This window comes from Salmo salar, chromosome 14 (assembly GCF_965601325.2).
Source record: "Salmo salar chromosome 14, fSalSal1, whole genome shotgun sequence".
In the NCBI taxonomy this organism is placed as follows: Eukaryota; Metazoa; Chordata; class Actinopteri; order Salmoniformes; family Salmonidae; genus Salmo; species Salmo salar.
The window spans coordinates 83,710,639-83,732,703 of NC_138304.1; the positions used below are offsets into that span (position 1 = coordinate 83,710,639).

Here is a 22,065-nt window from a genome sequence, read left to right on the forward strand (position 1 = left end):
ATACAATCCTATTTTAATTATATTTTGTAGCCATAGGTGACCATATTCATTTGTGAATGCCGCCCTCGCGGAGAGGCGTGCGCTGTATTATACCACTGAACACCTGCATCAACTGTTCTTCAGAGCGAGCACAGTGTTATCCAGGTCAAGGCGCGCCCCGCTCAGACAAGAGGCTTAGAGACGAGACAAGAGCTTTTAACACGAAATAAAACCTTCAAAGTTCAACAGTAATCCCCGTAGGTATGGATAAACCCGACAGTTTAACTGTCTGGAAAAGAATCATCTCGGTTTAGTGGAGCGCAGACATGGAGAGAGCAGATATCCAGGTGTAGAATTAAACTAACATTAACCAATTCGTAACTATAAGACAATATAATCAAAGATGTTCATCTCTTTACAGTCGACTGAAAAAGGTCTACCTTTTTTATGAAGCAAAAGACAAATTGAACCTAGGCTATACATTACAAAGACTACATTTTCATCCCAAAATCTGCAGCCAATATCATTATGTAAAAAAAAAATCCTAATCAATTTGTGTATGTATATATGTATATATATATATAAATATATATATATATATATACTAAATAAATCCTACCATGGAATATGCATATTGCGTTGTATTGAATTGATTAAAAAAAAAAACTTTTCCTTAATGTAAAATTAAGTAGTCCTAGGCCTATGCCAAAATTGACAAACCATTTCAGGGCGGGGAAAAAGTTGAAAAGTGTCAAATGGCACTTGGCAAATTTGTCATTTCGAACTATTAGGCCTATGTGAATTCAGGTTTCATCATCAAGCCTACATCTTCATTGGTTTGAATGAACAAAACGGACTTTTAAAACATTTGCTTCCCACTGCAATGATGTGTTCAATTGGGACTCATTCTACCCGGCTGTTTTAAGGCGAGTAAAACAACGGTCATGAATATCAGCACCATGGACAGCTCCCGGTACTGAAGGAGAAAACCCACTTGATAATGCTCCATGACTCGTTTGATTGAAATTCAGAGGTGGAATTCTATGCGTGAAGAGGTCAAATAACAAGGACAAAATGATTCTAAGGTGTCTAATCTATTATACGATAATATTCCTTTATACAGGGAAATGTACTTTGGCCTATAAAATCGATGATTTTATGTTTACAGTGAAGAAACATTTATAGCGGAATATTACAGGTCATGCTTTGGTCTATATGTTGCATCTGAGATGTTGGTGTTCACATCCTACAAGATATTCTAGCTGTATCCTTACCAAAGCCCATATCAAATAAGCCCATGTGTAACGCAAAATATAGATTACATTTACATTTATTTTATTATGATTACTAAATGTTGCGAGATTTTTGAATTGTATAGGTCTTGAGCACACTCCAATTATTATAATTCTGTGGAATTGATTAATAATTACATAGGATATCTTCCTGTAAATGTGGCACAAATTGTAAAATCCTTTGTAGGCCTATCTATATGCTTACATTTTAAACATAGCCCAACGCGCCATGGAAGTTTTCAGACTCATTTTAGATAATGTGGTAAAATAATACCCCACGGACAACTAACAACAACGACCTGTTTTTCTGAATTTAAATTTAAATTGGCTACGCAATTAAATTCTATTCCGTCAAGCCGATAGAAAACAACCAGTAAATTAATTAGCTTGATTAGAATAATTTTAGTTTGAATAAATGTCGTTTTGCGTGAGGATTATGCAGATGAAATAATTCGAACCATTATTGAAATGTCAATAGGACAGTTGTAAGAGAAGCCAGTTGATATAGGCGTATTTCGTGAAATCTAAAATGTGTTGGGGAAAAATGTCCTGTGGTAAGTTCAAAGGAAATAGACAGAAGCCTATCCATTGTGTGTGTGTGTGTGTGTGTGTGTGTGTGTGTGTGTGTGCGGGTGGGTGTGCGCGCGCGCTTGTGCGTGTGGGTGTTGCGAACTGTATATTACAAAACATTTGACTTACATTCATTTTAACACCGGACAGTAGCCTCTTTTTAACACCTGATACCAATAGCCTCTTAAAGGAATAAACATGTATTTTGAGTTGCGTAGAGAAACTGAGTGAGTGAAGGGAGAGAATCCCCGCTCAATTCCAGTAAGAATCAAAGGCGGATTCATTTAGGTGTATGATGTGGCATCCGCTAGTCTTAGTGCCAAGTTATCTGGGTTAGGGATAGGGAACAGAAGCTTAGGCAACATTTTGTGTGAAGGCATTAGGCTACTCTCCTCAAGGTGTCTGCAGAACTCACACGAAAGCGTGTGCGTTCATTTTATTTTTTGCAAATTATAATATAGCCTACTTGGAAAGTGACTTTATTTGAAATATTTAAGTGGCATGCTTTTTTTATATATATCAGAGAGTCTTCCTGTTACTTTTGAACAAAACTTTGGTGCATGAGAAACAAGTGTTTTCTTTCCACTCAATGTCCTAGCATAAGTTAAATGTTATCACATTATGCTCGCTTTGAGATCAGCAAGATGGAGCTGGGTTGTCCGGGCCACGCAACAAACAACTCTCCTCCATGTTGTGTGTATTATAACTGCTATGACTGGGATCATTTTTCATGTGGCGGACTGAAAGGAAAAATCCTTACTGCCAAAATCAAAAGGAGAAACGGAGAATTTGAAAGGATCCTTCAGGTTGACGTGTAGCCTTCAGACGCACCTGCCGGTCGTTTTTGGTTCGCTATGACGCCCCCATGAGACGGTTTGTTGGAACTGCAGCACAATCGTGTCCGTTTTCAGCTAGTGTGCGGGAAACAATGTTTTAATTTGACACTTTAAATGTGTTATTTCTTTGACACGTGTTTAAAAAAATTATCAGTCAAATATTAAATAATTATTTAGTCTTATAACCAAACATATTCATTTTGAAAATTAATTGGACTAATTAGTTAATTGGACCATAGACCACAGTGATCAAATATAAACGCATACAGTAATTGTTAAATAGTCTGTTTTTAAAACTCACGCTCCGCCATGTCTCAGTCATGATGATGTGGAATTTAAAAAGTTGTATTTCCTCCCAATACCCCGATACAGGACGACGGAATGTTTTAAGGACATGCCCCTGAAGTGAAGAGTTGGCTTCAATAGTTCTGTCAGTGAGGTGCATTTCATAAGAAATCGTTTTTACACATGAGATTTTAGTAAAATGTGTAATTGAAAGACCACAAAACACCGAGACAACAATGAAACGACAAAGTATTTATAAACACAAACAAAACCACTACTCACCAGGTAAACCGCTGGCGTCAGGAGTAACACCGCACACCAACACGTCGCCTGCATTCTTCCTGGTCTCAAACTTCCACTAGTTTCCCTTCGCTGGCTCTTTGTCTGTGAAGACCATAAATCCACGGGGTATCCGCTTTTACACAACCGTCAAGACCCTCACCAGCCTAGATAAAAATGAAATTATACACCCCATGACCACTGAACAAGCTTAGCCTACACTTGGAGACAGATATTGGACGAGATGGGGGGGGGACAAACAACGATTACATAGGAATTAATCCAGAGAGCAGGGCTGAAGCAATGTCATAGTTCAATGAAAGATGAAAATGCGATTCAGAGCAAACATAAGGGATCAGTCCTTGATTTGATTGTCTTGCTGCCTGCCGTGCGCGTGAGGCTCGCCTAGCAGTTCCTTACTGAAAGGGAGAACAGTTAAAAGTAGAGTCGGATAAATAACGGACGCTTTATAACCGCACCTCTGGAAAACGCGTGTCTACAACACATCCGGGCTGAGAGAAACACCGTCGCTCTGTCCACACATAATATGAGAGAGAGAAGATGAGGGAGGGGAGGAGAGGAACGAGTGAAATATTAAAAAACGGGGCGAGATTGGTCCGAGACGCAAGGATCACAGAGTAGTCTTTAAAACAGCCACTAAAGCTCGACGGAAAAGCTTTTCATTTACTGACGTGCGGTAGAGTGGTGGGGTTGGTTGATAGAGATAAACGAGCCGACATTCACAGAGAGCCACAGTGCGTATACAGTATGACTCCAGGACAAACAAACTCACTAGGCTATAGCACAAGCTCCCTCCCTCACTATGTATGAACAGATCACTGCGATATAAACCAGCACAGCTGGACAATGACATTGTTTTCTCATAGGCTATTGGTTATGTGCAGAATTTTGGCTAACCAAATGCTAATGCATACAAAAATTGACCTACTGTATATTTAGTAACGGTCTAAACCATATAATTCAATTTAGCCTGTGAAAGATTAGCCTACATTGACAGAAGTGCTAAATGTAGCCTTATTGAGGATGTTCAAGACCTGGGAAGAGTTAAGCAGAACACTTTGAAGTCACTCAAGGAGAAGACAGGGCCAAAGAAGTAGGCTACTTGAGGGACCCTTAGAACATGTGGTCTTATTATGTGGATGGTCCACATCTTGACTACCACAAGTGCAAAGTCAATTCATGTCTAGGTGCACATGCATGTGCGTGTTGCTATCATTGTGCGGTATCAAACTATACGTAAACGCACTGTCAGAGCACAAGGTTAAAGGAGCATGCACCACATGTTGAGTGTGTGTTTGTTGCAGGCAGTATAGATAGATAGCCCCCCTCTGCTTCCTTTCAAATGCCATCCTGGAGAAGAAGAAAAAGAGGAGGGGAAGAGAGGAGAGGAAAAGACAGGGAGGGTAGTTCTGGTTGAATAAATCTGTGGTCCTCTCAGTGCTATAACATTGTGGTGGTCTGCTACTGTCACTATAACTCACCCCTGGGCCTGATGGATTCCTGTTCTGAATGGCTTAGGGAGCCTTCACAGGAGAGAGAAAGAGAGGGAGAGAGACTAGCCTTCACAACAGCTGCAGCAGCACCAGACCCAGGCGGATAAATCTTAAGAGGCCTGCCATGATGCTGAATCCCAGCCTGGGGTCTGCTGCTACCTTGATACCCCTCATTTTTGAAGTACAGGACTGGTGCCCAAGAACCAGAGGCCCTATCAAGCGACGAAAGTGCTGGTTTAGGATCAGTTCTTACCTTTTAGATCACAATGAATATGACTACTCATGTGGACTCTAAAAAGCTTAATATATGCAGACCCAGGTTTGAGGTTTCAATACTAGCGATTCATCAAGAAGTGAAGTGGAATAAAAAAAATGGGAAATTGGCCAATGTTTTCTTGGAGGATAATATGCAGCATATGCTCCCGATGTGATTTATTGACACGCACAAATACACAACGCATAGGACCTTCGCCAGGTCCTTGGCAATAGTCGCTCTGCCATGTTTCAGAGCCTAAAAGAGAATAATGTCGGGCTCAAGGATTCTCAAGGGCAAAACAGCATTACAGAGCATCAAATCAAATCACATTTTATTTGTCACATACACATGGTTAGCAGATGTTAATGCGAGTGTAGTGAAATGCTTGTATCATGTTGAGGAGTTACAACTGAACTAGTCATTTTTGCAACATCAGAGATATGAGAGAGAGAATCCATTGAAAGGCACTTTGTTAACTAAACACTGAGCAGCAACTTTCTCTTCCTCCTGATCACCCCCCCCCCCCCCCCACACACACTTCTCTTTCGCTCTCTCACTCCAAGAGACACCCTAAAGGTTAAAGGGGTAATCAGGAGGTGGTGCTAATTTTCCCTGGCACACCTTTGGTGCCCATTCACTGCAGTGCAGAGCAACGGGCAACGAATTACAAACTAGTCACTTCCCTAATAGTCCTACCCAGGATGGAGGGTGGGGACAGGGACGGGGAGAAAGGAAGGGGAAGGGAATGGAAAGAGGACTAATGAAGGGGAGAGGGAGAGAAAAGAAGGGGGCTGTGGAATGAGCTGAGTGACGTTGGCAGTACGTATAGGAGGCCGAGCCTGATCCGTCCGGTATCATGAATATGCCCAGCTGGCATGGCTCGTTGCCCGATCGTCAGGGCAGATGTTGGGAGCAGAGGAGAGGGGAGCAGGCCCCTTAGCTTCAGGCCTAACCATGATGTGGTTGTGGCAGGGATCTGTGGCTGCTATGTCTATGCCATCCTGCCAGCCAGCTGGCATCTGAAGTGCCCACTCTACTCCGCTCTGACTAGACACCCAGAGATGGACAGACAAGTCTAACATGAGTTTTACCCCTGACCAGAATGGATGGGTGGTGGGTAGTGGGAGAGTGCCTGGTGGGTTGTTATGGTGGGAGGGTGGGCACATCGATATGCCATGTGTGGGTACAAAGCGCGGACTTCCTGGAGCTTGTGGTGGAGGCTGCCAATGTATTTTATGTGGATGTGCGGTCAGGCGGGCGGGAACGTGCAGGCGGCAGGCGGACGGACGGAGGGATCTTGGAGATGACAGAGACAAATGCGGGATCAGAATGACGGTCACAGGATGCAGCTGGCAGCCATCACCATCGAGTACTTCCTCCTCATCACAATTAGACCCACTGTGTGTTACTGTGTGTGTGTGTGTCTGACTGACTGCAGCCTGCAGGCTCTTGGAGCCAGAGGAGAAAGACAAGAGGAGAAATGGAAGAGGAAGAACTATGTTTGAATGCTTGTCATTCTGTGGATGAAGTCTTGCAGATGCACTCTAAATTAAGGGAGAAGTGGGACAATTAGGGAAATGTTTCTAGTTTAAGCGTTTACAAAAATGGGAAATAAAAGGTTCTCAGCTGACAAAAGACAGACGAGGAGCTAAATTCTGCTCCCCAAAGTTTGTCAGTCCAGGCTATTTATCTTCCAGACATCGTCAGCAGGAGCATCTGGCAGTGGCCTCTCTACTGGTTACATCACTGATGTCTTTAAAAACAGACACAGACAATTCAGCTAGTACTTATCTAGTACTTAGCTAGTACTTAGCTAGTACATGGTTTAGTCTGTTGGAGATTTAAAGTGATGCCAGGCATTCATCTCCAGGCCTCGGGCAGACATACAGAACTTTCCTGGAACCAACTGGCAAGTATCTTCACTGACATTTTCAACCTCTCCCTGACTGAGTCTGTAATACCTAAATATTTCAAGCAGACCACCATAGTCCCTGTGCCCAAGAAAGCGAAGGTAATCTGCCGAAATGACCAACGCCCTGTGGCACTCATGTCGGTAGCCATGAAGTGCTTTAAAAGGCTGGTCATGGCTCACATCAACACCATCATCACAAAAACCTTAGATCCACTCCAATTCGCATACCGCCCCAAAAGATCCACAGATGACGCAATCTCTACCGCACTTCACACTGCTCTTTCCCACCTGGACAAAAGGAACACCTATGTGAGAATGCTGTTCATTGACTACAGCTCAGCGTTGAACACCGTAGTACCCTCAAAGCTCATCACTAAGCTAAGGAACCTGGGACTAAACACCTCCCTCTGCAACTGGACCCTGGACTTCCTCACAGGCCGCCTCCAGGTGGTAAGGGTAGGCAACAACACATCTGCCACACTGATCCACAACACGGGGGCCCCTCAGGGGTGCATGCTTAGTCCCCTCCTGTACTCCCTGTTTACCCACGACTGCGTGGCCAAGCACGGCTCCAACACCATCATTAAGTTTGCTGATGACACAACAGTGGTCGGCCTGACAACGATAAGACAGCCTATAGGGAGGACATCAGAGACCTGCCAGTGTGGGGCCAGGACAACAACGTCTCCCTCAACGTGAGCAAGACAAAGGAGCTGTCACGTTCTTGAAAATGATCGGACCAAGGCGCAGCGTGAGTATAGTTTCACATATTTATTTAAGTGAAACTAACAAAACAAAATAACAAAACTTACAAAGACCGTGAGGACGTAGTGCTCAAACACACTAACAAACAATCAATATCCCACAAAACACAGGTGGGGAAATAGCTACCGAAATATGTTCCCCACTCAGAGGCAACGATAAACAGCTGCCTCTAATTGGGAACCATATTAGCACCAACATAGAAATAGACATACTAGATCACCCCCTTGTCACGCCCTGACCTACTACACCATAGAGAACCAAGGGCTCTCTATGGTCAGGGCGTGACAGGAGCTGATTGTGGACTACAGGAAAAGGAGGGCCGAACAGGACCCATTAACATCGACGGCGCTGTAGTGGAGCGGATCGAGAGTTTCAAACTATCATGGTCCATACACGCCAAGACAGTCGTGAATAGGGCACGTCAACACCTTTTCCCCCTCAGGAGACTGAAAAGATTTGGCATGGGTCCCCAGATCCTCAAAAAGTTCTACAGCTGCGCTATTGAGAGCATCCTGACCGGTTGCATCACAGCCTGGTATGGCAACTGCTCGGCATCCGACCGTAAGGCGCTACAGAGGGTAGTGCGTACGGCCCAGCTTCCTGCCATCCAGAACCTATATGCTAGGTGGTGTCAGAGGAAAGACCAAAAAATTGTCAAAGACTCCAGTCAACCAAGTCATAGACTGTTCTCTCTACTACCGCACGCCCCCCCCCCCCCCCCCCCCCCGGTTTGCTTTTACACTGCTGCTGCTTACTGTTTATTATCTATGCATAGTCACTCTACCCCTACCTAGATGTACAAATGACCTCTAACCTGTACCCCCGCACATTGACTCGGTACCGCTACCACCTGTATATAGTGTCTACTATTGTTATTTTATAGTGTTACTTTTGATTACATTTTTTACATTAAGTTTATTTCGTAAATATTTTCTTTACTCTATTTCTTCAACTGCATTGTTGGTTAAGGACTTGTAAGTAAGCATTTCACGGTAAGGTCTCGGTATTTGGCGCATGTGACAAATAAAATTAAATTTTGATTTGTCATCTATGAAGCAGAGAGAGGGAGAGAAAGACAGAGAGAGAGAGAGAGAGAGAGAGAGAGAGAGAGAGAGAGAGAGAGAGAGAGAGAGAGAGAGAGAGAGAGAGAGAGAGAGAGAGAGAGAGAGAGATAAGCCCAAATGATCAAGTGCTTTAAATTTCCTCTCTGTCCTCATCAAATTTTCCTGGATCTTGATAACTCAGAGGTCGAAACAAGAAGTGGTTTCACAACAGAAGTTAATTGATTAAGTTGATTAAGGAGCATGCACACACACACAGAGATGGAGACATGATCATGAGAGGAGCTGAATGGACGGTAGTACCAAGGCCACACAGACGGACTGTGGTTAGTCTCCCTGATCAATGATTACAGTTGTGACAGTGTGATGACTCTGGTTGATTAAGCTTGATTAAGACCGAAACATGACTTTAACAAGCAGAGGAGAGGACAATCAACTGATTCAGTGGAGGAATGTAATTTAATGTAAACCAGGGCCTGGTCAAATATAATGCACTAAACAAGGAATAGGCTGCTATTAGGGACACTTACTAAATGATCTAGAATTTACATTGAAACAACATAGAAACAACATCTACAAGACTATTACCTAGGAATGACCTGTAAATGTAAAGCACAATCCTGTCATGACTAGCCTGGAAAACCATTCCCAAAAAGGCATAAAATCGGTAGCAGTGGTGCTCTCTCATGGAAGCTTTATGTTCCACCTAGGAACAAAGATGATTAAGTAATCCCCGTCAAAATCTGTCTGTTTAAACTAGAGATATGTTTAGTTTTGTTGCATGAGCTGCACCTCAATCCACCTCATCCACCAATGGTGACCTGGAAGGTGACTGAACTACAACGGTGTTGGTCAGACCACAAGACATCCCGAAAATCGGTATTCTCACGAAAACGTCTGTTGCATCCGAACAGTTTTGTCTACACACCAATATGGAAAGGTGAGACTCTCACGAACACATACGTGTCTGTTGTTTTGCTCTAGGATGCCCACAAGCTCCACAAGATTAATCTGAAGGTACCCTGGTAGCAGTTAAAAAAACAGTTTTTCCATGTATGTATCTGTTATGAAATGCGTTTCTATGGGCTAATAGCAGTAAGGCCAAATTCAATGTTTTATTTAATATTTTTTATATATATTTTTTATATCTACCTAAAGGGGTCCTAAATTTCAAAAGCAAAAAGCAAAATGAACCTTGGCATGATCATTTTCAAACAATCCCCCCCAGCTTAGACTCTTAAAGATGAAGAAACATCTTCACACTATCGCTCAGGCCAGAGAGACTGTGATTTTAAATGTACAGTGGAATAGGTCCAGTTCCTCAGACTTCACTAAAGCCCTTTCTGTCCTCTGACGTCTGTGTGGATAGCTCTTTCTGACCTACGTGTGTCCTGGGTCTGAGTTTCTCACAGATTCTGCCGTCTTCAGGGACTGTTTCTATATCTATATTTTCTTCTGCACTGGAAGAGGGGAGACATATATTTTCAAAGACCTAGCTGGAGGGAATGGTCAGAATGACATCTTAAATAGTGTTCTAGCGCCATCTAGCGGTGTAGACTGATATTACAACATATTTGTTTTTTAATACGGGTGCATACTGCATGATGAGAGCCTTGTCATGGAGGCTAATGACACAATTATTTTGTTTTTCTTATTTATTATCAGCAATTGGTCAGATACATATAAACAACCTGTAGGAAAAGGACAGAGCTCTGCGACTTTGTTTTAACAAGGTAATCATCAGTATCGCTTTAGCAAAGATCATTAACGTTACACACACATAGGCAGAAACACACATGCACACACACACGCACGCACGCACACACACACACACACACTTCGAGAGGTTTTTACTTAACACTGCGCAATAAAAAAAGAAATGAACATATTTATATATAATACATAAATAATTATTAAATAAAAACATTATGCAGTCATTTATTTACAACTCATTTAAAAAAGTGAACATTCCTTTGACCAGCTGGCAACAGACTCCTCAAAATGATCAACGATGTGTCTGTCCGTCTGTATGTCCATCTCTCTCTACCACCACAATTCAATACCCTCTTTGTTTTCTGGGTAATAGAATGGTTGTAACTGATTCATTTACTTTACATGAGGTTTGTCCATCTATACCATTGAGTAAACAGTCTGCACTACCAACTGCTAGTCCGCCACAGCCAATATTATGCATATAACCTGTTTTCAGACAGAGGACTCTGACTCTTCGGATATGTCATTGCATCATTAGCATGAGAAGCTTTAGCTACATCTAGGACCTTGATGCATTTGTTCCTTGGAATTCCTTGGGGTGTTATTGTGGCTACCTAGGCTACATTCTATCTAGCTTTTGCAATACATAACACATAGAATAGCACCAAGGCAGGGAGAAAGAACAAAGCATAAGTGTGTGTGAGTGATTATTGTAGACATTGTAGTCACACTCATCTCTCAACCGATGTAACAGCCACACTGAATATGAACAGCATTGAGAGATCACGTATGATATGTATATAGCAATACGCCTAAGTAGTTTGGATACAAGTAGGCTGTTCTAGTTAGGATTGATGATGTTACACAGCAGTAGATATTAGACCAAGATATAAAGTGGACCCTCTCTCTTCTGATGTAACAGAAGGTAAAGAAGACATCGTGAACAAACCCAGTCACACCCTTCTGTCTGTCTTAACAACTAAGACCAGATTCAATCAAACTCGCAGTAGGGAAAATGAATCACATTGCTCTTGCACTGTGAAAATACACCCTTTCAATAGCATCATCAAATAGAATTGCTGCTGTGTTTCTCTCAACAAACATTCAACAGCTCTTTGAATTAGCTTCTTTATAGTGTGAGCAATGTGATTTTTCTGCCATGCGGATTCCGGATTCCCTGTAGTGCACTTTGAGATGTTGAATTAAGATAATAAATTAAATGGAAAAAAAATGATTAACCATAATAAGCCTTCAAAGCAACAGTCAGAGAAACCAACAGGAGACAAACGTAAAGTCAGTCAGTCAGGCAGAGAATGAGACATGTTCAGATCTGGGTTCAAACAGTATTTGTTTTCTTTCCAATACTTTGAGCATTTAATTGAGCCTGGGCTGGAGTGGCAGATGGGTGGGGATTGCACTTTTTGGACTATTCCAATGGCTCCATTGCGCCAGGCAAGCTCAATTAAGTGCAGTTGAAAACAGATACTATTTGAACCCATGTCTGTAAAATGCAGCTGTACATACTACAAAGGTAAAGTGGTGCACACAAAATAAATAATATTTACATGGCATCGTCCGTCCTATCATCATATCATCATATCATCATCATCACATACAAGAAGCAAAATAAGCAAAATATTCTTAACAAACATTGGTGAGTTTTTGTTTTTGAAAAAAATGTCTACTTTTTTACATTTCTAGCACAAGACTGTACATAATCTTGTATTGAGAGAGGCAGCTTCCTAGACATAAGTACATATCATGCTACACTAATATAGTGCAATATTGCGCCTGAAAACAGAAGAGAAAAGGAAAGGCAGAAAGACATTTCCTACAAAGGTTGACAGCATTTCTGCAAGATTAGGACACTTTCTTCTTGTTTTATTTTCTAGGGAAAAGGATCCAGTCCAGAACAAAAATAGAGAGGCAGCGATTTTCTCCAGGAAAAATAAAAAAAGCGTTGAGTGTTTCTCATTTCATTTTCAACAGAGCACCTGTAGTAAAGGAGGGACTTATGCTTCTGCAGCAAAAATCATTGTGTTTTTTCAGGGCCCTCTCCAACAACCTTTGTTTCAAAAGGCATTTTTATTTGACAGAAAAAGTAGTAAATGGCAGATAAGCAAAGGCAGACTTCCTTAAGAAGAAGATAGAGTTTGTGAAGGCTCTTGTGAAACAAATTATACAAAAATTAAATAAATCAAAAATATTGAGGAAGGAAAATTCTACGCTACTAATGAACAAACATGGTTCGATTTCTGTCTGACTTATTATTATTATTTTTTTGTTATTGATAAATCAGTGACATAATGTAAGTCTTCCCAGAGTTCCAGATATTTTAAGCCACGCCCACTGGTAGCCTGAGAAGAACGGTCAAAGTTGGGTCTCCATGACAACCCATCTGACTGTTTCCACGACGACAGCCTCCATGACGTCAGTGTAAAATGATTCTGCCACAGGTAGATTAGGAGGTTTACATGTCAGCGTCTCCGTCATAGGCCAGGGTCAGAGGCTTGAGCCGGTTGTTATACATCTGTCTTCTCTGGGGTTTCTTTGGCTTTTTACTAGGAAAGAAAAATGGCAGAAAACATTGTTATTACATGTTTCATATTTCAATTATTGAAGAGGACATTTAGATACCCCTAGCCCTAATATGTAGGCCTAGACATCATAATAATGGAGGACGTATCCATATCATGGCTAAGTTACCCCCACCTGATACATAGAGCTTGCTCTGCTATCTTTTCAAACCGTTTGCCTCGTGTAAAGAGCTGCGTGCATCATTCTGCTGAAGGCCATGCGTTTAGTAGACGGTCAGTTCTACCATCATGCAAAAGGCAATATTGAAATTGCCAATGACTCTGTTCTTACACTGCCACTGTCATTGAAGGAAAAACAACACATCTGTTGGTTACAGCATTAGTAAGTAAGGAACATTTCAGAAGCACATTTCAGTGGCCCTTGTCCTAGCATTGAAGTGATGGTGCAGTCGATAATACAGCACTTCATGGAAAATTTCAACGCCTGCTGTAATTCATTTTTATATTGAGACATGTGAGAGAGGTTGAACTCTAAAGGAAGCTGATGAGGGTACAAGCGCAGTACAGAAAGCAGCTTTTTTTCAGCCCAGAACAGTTCCCACTCAAACAGTTCCCACTCACCTTAATGGAAACTAGGCTATGGCACACAGAGACAGTGTAGACAGTTAGCTATAGGTGCATAATGATGACAACACTATGGCATGTCTGGGCTCTAACATATCACACATCACAACTTCACATACAAAACACAGGGATGAATGGGGAAGAATGGACGGAACAAATAAAGGCTTGAATGGTGAGGGGATCATTGAATAAAGGTGATGAGTGATTCTTCTATCTGGCCACAAGAGGACAGTATGCTATTAAAAGTGAAAGCTGGTCGTTTTATAGAGTAACTATGAGATCAATGTTCTGCATCTCTGAAATCAGAAATATACGGCATCCATATTATGTAGTCCTTCAACAAATAACCAAGGGACTTCCTAAAATGGATTCTGTACAGAAGTATGTTTAAGTATGGAGGTGCTCTAAAGACTACTAAACAAACTCCAGGAGCACAGAGGGGTCAGAGGTCTAACAGAGGGACCTGGGGGGATGACTTCCTGCTCACCTCCATCAATAGCTCCATGTGGTTGGTCGGACAGGCACATGTGACAGCAGATTTGGGGAGGAGAGAAAGACAGAGGGTAGGGGAGTTTGTGTGAACACTGCAGCGAGGGCCGCCGTTAGGTCAGGACCTCTAAGTTATGACTGTTTCAATGCCTTGTGGTTGTTGTTGGTGATTCTGTTGTTTATGATGGTTTTGTTGTTGATGCTGTTGTGCTTCTTGTTGATATTGATGTTGTTGATTATATGGTTGTTGCTGACAGTGTTGATTTTGTTGTGGTGGTGGTTGTTGTTGATTTTGATTTTGTTGATGATATTGCTGATATTTATGTTTTTGTTGTTGTAATTGTTGTTGATCTTGACAATGATTCCGATGCGGTTGTTGTTCTTGATATTGACGTTGTTGTTCTAGTTCGTGTGCCTCATGCTGGCAGTCAGGACACGTATAAGCCATGGTATGATCGTTCTGTCCTCTCCAGACCACCGTATCAGTGCACCGGTCAGGGTTCCAGTTACAGTGATGGGTACTACTCCGACTGATGGTGCACGGAGGAGGGGGGGATGAACGGATAAGGTGGGGAGAGGGATGAACGGATGAGGTGGAAAGAGAAAAGCAAAATCGAGAGTACAAATAATGACATGATTTGAAATGAAAATGAATGGGTAAAAATGAAGCAGATGTGATCATGAAGTGATATACACTGAGTGCACAAAACATTACGGACACCTTCCTAGTATTGGGTTGCACCCCACGCTTTTGCGCTCAGAACAGCCTCAATTCGTCCGAGAATGCACTCTACAAGGTGTCAAAAGCGTTCCAGAGGGATGCTGGCCCATGTTGACTCCAATACGTCCCACAGTTGTGTCAAGTTGGCTGGATGTCCTTTGGGTGGTGGAGCATTATCGGTACACACGGGAAACTGTTGAGTGTGAAAAACACAGCAGCGCTGCCGTTCTTGACACAAACCGGTGCGCTTGGCACATACTACCATAAACCTTTCAAAGGCACTTAAATCTTTTGTCTTGCCCATTCACCCTCTGAATGGCACACATACACCATCCATGTCTCAATTGTCTGAAGGCTTAAAAATCATTATTTAACCTGTCTCCTCCCCTTCACCTACACTGATTGAAGTGGAATTAACAAGTGAGGGATAATACTGTAGCTTTCACTCGGATTCACATGGTCAGTCTATGACATGGAAAGAGCAGATGTCCTTAAAACCACTTAAGGATCAAACCCTTTTTTTTAATATTCACCTAAAATGACATACCCAAATCTAACTGCCTGTAGCTCAGGACCTGAAGCAAGGATATGCATATTCTTGATACCATTTAAAAGGAAACACTGAAGTTTGTGATAATGTGAAATTAATGTGGGAGAATGTAACACATTAGATCTGGTAAAAGACAATATAAAGGCATGTTTTTTAAAAATCATCTTTGAAATGCAAGAGAAAGGTCACAATGTACTATTCCAGGTTAGGAGTAATTTTGGTGTTGGCCACTAGATGGCAGCAGTGTATGTGCAAAGTTTTAGACTGATCCAATGAACAATTGCATTTCTGTTCAAAATGTTGTATCAAGTCTGCCCAAATGTGCCTAATTAGTTTATTGATACATTTTCAAGTTCATAACAGTGCACTCTCCTCAAACAATAACATGGTATTATTTCACTGTAATAGCTACTGTAAATTGGACAGTGCAGTTAGATTAACAAGAATTTAAGCTTTCTGCCCATATCAGATATGTCTATGTCCTGGGAAATGTTCTTGTTACTTACAACCTCATGCTAATCGCATTAGAGCACGTTAGCTCAACCGTCCTGTGGGGTGGGTCACAGATCTCTTAGAGGTTAATGTTATGTACACTCAGTGTACATACAGGTGATGACATACATACATACATACATACATACATACATACATACATACATACATACATACATACATACATACATACATACATACATACATACATACATACATACATACATACATACATACATACATATACACACACATACATACATACATACATACATACATACATACATACATACATACATACATACATACATACATACATACATACATACATACATACATACATACATACATACATTGCGCCTGATATACATGCCATACAAGTGATGACATACAGAATACAGGTGACATTCAAATGACTGATATACACAAACTATCAAACAGGTTAACTTACCAGGCTAGGAAGGTCATGGAAACTATAAAGACGAGTAGAACAAAAGCTCCAGCTGCCACACCATAGACCCATGTCTTCAGTTTACCATCTGTAGAGAAGGACACACCACACACACTTAGCACACTGACAAGTGACCAACGTCAGTGACAGCTCACATTGGACTCTAATGTGAACGGCTTCACTGCACCTCCATTCCTGTGCAGTAGAGCAGCACACCACATGTTCTCCTGATCATCTGTTGTGAGTAAATTATTATAGGTGGATTGTACTTCAATTTTTCTGTGAATATTAAGATCCACCGCATCATCATACGTGAGTAGAATTGATGGATATTCTGAGGATGAGAAATTCTCGGCCTAATCCTAAATATGTGTGCAAATGGCCGGTGTGAGACTTCTGTTCATATACCTCTTGACGTCGTTAAGGGATTTGTGCAAAAACAATGTGGCTACCGGGAATGACACCCTGCAGAATGGTTACCTTTTTGTAGCTCTACTGCAAATTCTGCTATAATTCCTGAATATATTCACATTTACTTTCTACAAAATACAGGCCGATATTCTAACAAGATTCGACAATATCACATAATAACAACTAGGAAAAGTCTGGGATGGTTCCTACTGTCCCGTAAATTGCTAGAGTAAATCTGTCTGGTTAGAGTACCTGGTCCGAAGGGCTGTAGGAACCAGGTGCGTCCAGCTCGGCCAGGCAGGCTGTTGGAGGGCTGTGTGGGGCTGACCGCCCTGATGGTCTTCACATCAGCCCTGCTGTCCCCCGCCGTGGGGATCTCTAACACAGGGATCACCGTACACTGGTCCAGTAGGCCGTCTGATGTCATCACCTCTGTGTAGCCCTCATCACAACCACACACACCCGCCTGGGAGAAGAGGGGAGGAACACACATGTACAAGGGAAATGAACTCGCACATCAAGGGGTTGCTTTGCAGGCATGTCAGAGACGGTCAATATAAAATCATTTTTGTCAGTTTCATCTCGTTTAGCAGAGCAAATAAAGCTGTTGGAGGCTACTGACCTGGTTAAGCATCGAGTTGGATTTTAAGTAAGGTTATTTCTTATCAAATATTCTCAGGTGTAATTGAATGAATCATCCCTCAGCTTGAGCTCAGCCTCATATCTTGGCAGTATTAAAATGAACCATTGCACGTTTCAAACCCCTTTGTGTTGCTACTGCTGCTTTGAAAGTGGGGATCAGACAGAAATTCATGCTTTGAGATTTAAAGGGTGGGGTAGGTTTGGGTTGGGGTATACAGCCAGCCACCCCAAAGGTTAACCCATGTTCTTTCTCTCTTTCTATTATTCTTCTCTCTCTCTCTCCTTCTTTCTATCATCGCTCTCTCTGTTCATTCATCTGCCTAACCCAGAGGTTTCTGGTGCTCTGTTTCTCTCATCCCTCTCTCTCTGTTCATTCATCTGCCTGCTTGGCGGGGGGTTCCCCTATTCCCCAGCAATCTCCGGAGGATAATCACCCCGAGAAGAAATACCCACAATGCAATCAGTGGCTGTACGGCTGAACACACACACACACACACACACACACACACACACACACACACACACACACACACACACACACACACACACACACACACACACACACACACACACACACAGGGTCGACGGATGAAAGAACAGGGCAGAAAACAGGAAGGCTGATTAGCATAACCAAAGTGGCAGACAAAGAGAGGGGCAGGATGAGGATGCAGCAGCTTTATCACTGGTTTGTTATGCAGCCTGGTTCTGCAGCATGGGGCTAAACAACACACTGCCAAGTCTGTGGCTGGCACACACAGCTTACACACACACCAAGACCTGCTTGTGCATGCAGACACACACAAACACACCGACACACACAAACAGACACACACACACGCACACACACACACATACGTACAGGCGCACACACATCTTCTCATATACACACACACATGCATGCATGCATACATAGACAGAAAAAACGGGGAATCTGACAGACAGAAAAAATGAAATGGAACAGGATATACAGCATACACAATCACAGAAACACTGTTCCTCTCCCCCAGGCCTGGGAAATCACTTAAAACACAAACATATACTGAACAAAAATACAAACGCAACATGCAACAATTTCAAAGATTTTACTGAGCTACAGTTCAAGAAATCAGGCAATTAAAATAATTTGACCCTAATCTATGGATTTCACAGGACTGGGAATACAGATATGCATCTGTTGGTCACAGATACCTTAAAGAAAAGGTAGGGGTGTGGATCAGAAAACCATTCAGTAACTGGTGTGACCACCATTTGTCTCACGCAGCGACACATCTCCTTCGCATAGAGTTGATCAGGCTGTTGATTGTGGCCTGTGGAATGTTGTCCCAGTCCTCTTCAATGGCTGTGAGAAGTTCCTGGATATTGGCAGGAACTGAGCTGTCGTATCGATCTAGAGCATCCCAAACATGCTCAATGGATGACATGGCTAGTGAGTATGCAGGCCATGAATGAACTGGGACATTTTCAGCTTCTAGGAATTGTGTACAGATCCTTGAGACATGGGGCAGTGCATTATCATGCTGAAACATGAGGTGATGGCGGCAGATGAATGGCATGACAATGAGCCTCAGGATCTCATCACGGTATCTCTGTGCATTCAAATTGCCATCGATAAAATGCAATTGTGATCATTGTCCGTAGCTTATGCCTACCCATACCATAACCACCATGGTTACGACACCGAACTGCAGTCAGATCAAGACCCTGGTGAGGACAACGAGCACGCAGATGAGCTTCCCTGAGACGGTTTCTGACAGTTTGTGCAGAAATTTTTCGGTTGTGCAAACCCACAGTTTCATCAGCTGTCCGGATGGCTGGTCTCAGACCATCCCGAAGGTGAAGAAACCGGATGTGGAGGTCCTGGGCCGGCTTGGATACACGTGGTCTGTGGTTGTGAGGCCGTTTGGACGAACTGCCAAATTCTCTAAAACAATGTTGGAGGAGGCTTATGGTAGAGAAATGAACATTCAATTCTCTGGCAACTGATCTGGTGGACATTCCTGCAGTCAGCATGCCAATTGCACACTCCCTATAAACTTCTAACATCCGTTGTGTTGTGTGACCAAACTGCACATTTTAGAGTGGTCTTTTATTGTCCCCAGCACAAGTTGCACCTGTGTAATGATCATGATGTTTAATCAGCTTCTTGATATGCCACATTTGTCAGGTGGATGGATTGTCCTGGCAAAGGAGAAATGCTCACTAACAAGAATGTAAACAAATTTGTGCACAAAATTTGAGAGAGATAAGCTTTTGTGTGTATGGACATTTTCTGGAATCTTCTTTTTCAACTTATTGGACCGACACTTTACATGTTGAATTTATATTTTTGTTCAGTATAAAAGAGCAGAGTCACAATACACACACTACACAAACAGACACATTTGAGTCATATTCAGCTAGACATGTTGTTGTAGCTCTCTCACAGCCCCCTCAGCTAGCACAGACTAGAGGCCTGAGTCCTGGTTCATGATGTTAGTAATAGTGACTGGTTCTAATGTGTTCTGACATGGGTGTGTGTGTGTAGATGGTGCCAATCCCCCATACACACACACACACTCCTAGTGTACCCATTTAACTGGTCCCCTGGTGTTTCCAGGAAATTGACTCTGTTTGTAGTGAACACAAATGCTGGAAGCTCTCAGCCCGAGGAGAGACAGACTACACTTCAAAGACCAGGCTGTATATTATGGGATATTTCTTGCTCACATAAGACTAAGAATGAAAAACATTTAATAGAAAATCATTGAAGTTACATGTTCTATGTTATTTGTACTGGTTCTGGGATTGCCTGTGAGATGCTTGATAATGTGAGAGGGAGTTTAGTTAAGAGGAAGTTTAATTGAAAAAGAAAATAGTCTTCTTGATCATGCGTTGTCATTTTACGTACATTTATGTAGTAGGCTCCTGCTACGGCAGATGCAACGATCCCTGTAGCGATACAGTAAGTACAGGGGCATTCATCTGCACGTGTACTAAGAACACCATTACAACGGCATGAGCACACCATCAGAGACTAACAGCTGTTTTCCTCTTCAGTATTCTTTTTTACCTCCTCTGTTTTCTCAACTAACCCAGATGGACTGGTGCCATCCCCACAGGGTCTGTCTGACTCTCTCTCTCTCTTTCTCTCCCCATCTCTCTCTTTCTTTCTGTTTCCAGACTCACCTCTGTGCAGAAGGAGCGCGGTTTGTTGCAGGCTGGGTCACATGATCGGTCTGCCAAGGGCTGGGCTGTCAGAGGGCAGCCACCTGTAGGGTAGAGGTCAGAGGGCAAGTGTCAATGTGGAGGGGTTGGGGGCAGCGAGGGGATGGAAGAGAGGGTGCATTCTGTACATTTACTTGCGCTAATGCAAGCAGATAAGCACATACACACATACACCCACACCAGTGGAGGCTGCTGAGGGGAGGAAGGCTCATAATAATGTCTGGAATGAAGTGAATGGGATAGCATCAAACACATGGAAACCATGCATTTGATGTATTTGATACCATTCCACTGATTCCGCTCCAGCCGTTTCCACGAGCCCGTCCTCCCCAATTAAGGTTCCACCAACCTCCTGTGACACACACAGCAGCGGACATGTGGCCCAGGTTGTTAGCTTGGACTGCTGTCTTTGTTGCTGCACTTCAGACTGTTGTGCTGCAGACAACTTGAATCAGAGACATTATACACCTCTTCTCTGTTTTGCACTCTCTCTCCCGCTCTCTCTCTCTCTCACTCCCTTAGATTCTACATGCCTCTCCTCCCTCCCTCTCTTTATTTCTCTCATTACCCCCCTCGCAGTATATTTTGATATTGCAATAATTCAGTAATTAGAGCACTCTGATAGCTAGCTGCTCAGAATTTCTCCCCAAACCCCCTGACGAAAACAATCCTATTAATTCATGGTTCAGCAGATACACACCACACATTACGCACCATCCCAGAGAGCAAGCGTACAGAGAGACACACTTAGATAAACAGGAAGAAGACGGAGCTCTCTGGATCTCAGATGAGTTGTGTGTACTGTAGTGAGTTGATGCTTTCACTGCACCATTCATTCTGATACAGTACCTGGGCTTTAATGCTTCAGATATCAAGGACAGCATGGCTGTGTCCTAAATGCCACCTCATTTCATACATAGTGCACTACTTTTGATGAGAGCTCTATGGAACTTGGGCAAAATAAGGGCACTACAGTATATAAGGAAAAGGGTGCCATTTGGAACGCAACTTGGGACTCATGCCTTTACGTGATTTTGCCTTTAGGCAAAAAGACAGGGGCTCGCTGCTTTCACACTCAGCTTTTATTTGAACTAACCTGGGGTAAATCAATATATACAATAGAAGGGTATAGAAGATAAGAGAAGGGACACTGTAGTGGCACTAGACCAACTAGACCTAGAGGAGGGATATGGTAGTGTAGTGGAGGGAACAAGACCAACTACACATAGAGGAGGGATATGGTAGTGTAGTGGAGGGAACTAGACCAACTACACCTAGAGGAGGGATATGGTAGTGTTGTGGAGGGAACTAGACCAACTACACATAGAGGAGGGATATGGTAGTGTTGTGGAGGGAACTAGACCAACTAGACCTAGAGGAGGGATATGGTAGTGTAGTGGAGGGAACGAGACCAACTACACATAGAGGAGGGATATGGTAGTGTAGTGGAGGGAACTAGACCAACTACACCTAGAGGAGGGA

At 42.6% G+C, this 22,065-nt stretch overlaps 2 protein-coding genes across 2 annotated transcripts in view; both read right to left on the bottom strand.

Annotated features, from left to right (window-relative positions):
• Positions 1 to 4,025, bottom strand: part of LOC106570312 (neurexophilin-1) — a 60,036-nt gene extending 56,011 nt beyond the window's left edge. The window contains exon 1 of the mRNA XM_014142500.3: positions 3,245 to 4,025. Within this exon, the coding sequence (XP_013997975.1) occupies positions 3,245 to 3,298 (54 nt within the window). The 5' untranslated portion in view covers positions 3,299 to 4,025. The remainder of the gene's footprint in view (positions 1 to 3,244) is intronic.
• A 6,367-nt stretch (positions 4,026 to 10,392) lies between these two features.
• LOC106570313 (thrombospondin type-1 domain-containing protein 7A) overlaps positions 10,393 to 22,065 on the bottom strand; it is a 188,860-nt gene continuing 177,187 nt past the window's right edge. The window contains exons 25-28 of the mRNA XM_014142501.3: positions 20,545 to 20,627; positions 16,990 to 17,203; positions 16,327 to 16,414; positions 10,393 to 13,023 (exon numbers count right to left, since the gene is read on the bottom strand). Coding sequence (XP_013997976.3) covers positions 12,933 to 13,023; positions 16,327 to 16,414; positions 16,990 to 17,203; positions 20,545 to 20,627 — 476 coding nt within the window. The 3' untranslated portion in view covers positions 10,393 to 12,932. The remainder of the gene's footprint in view (positions 13,024 to 16,326; positions 16,415 to 16,989; positions 17,204 to 20,544; positions 20,628 to 22,065) is intronic.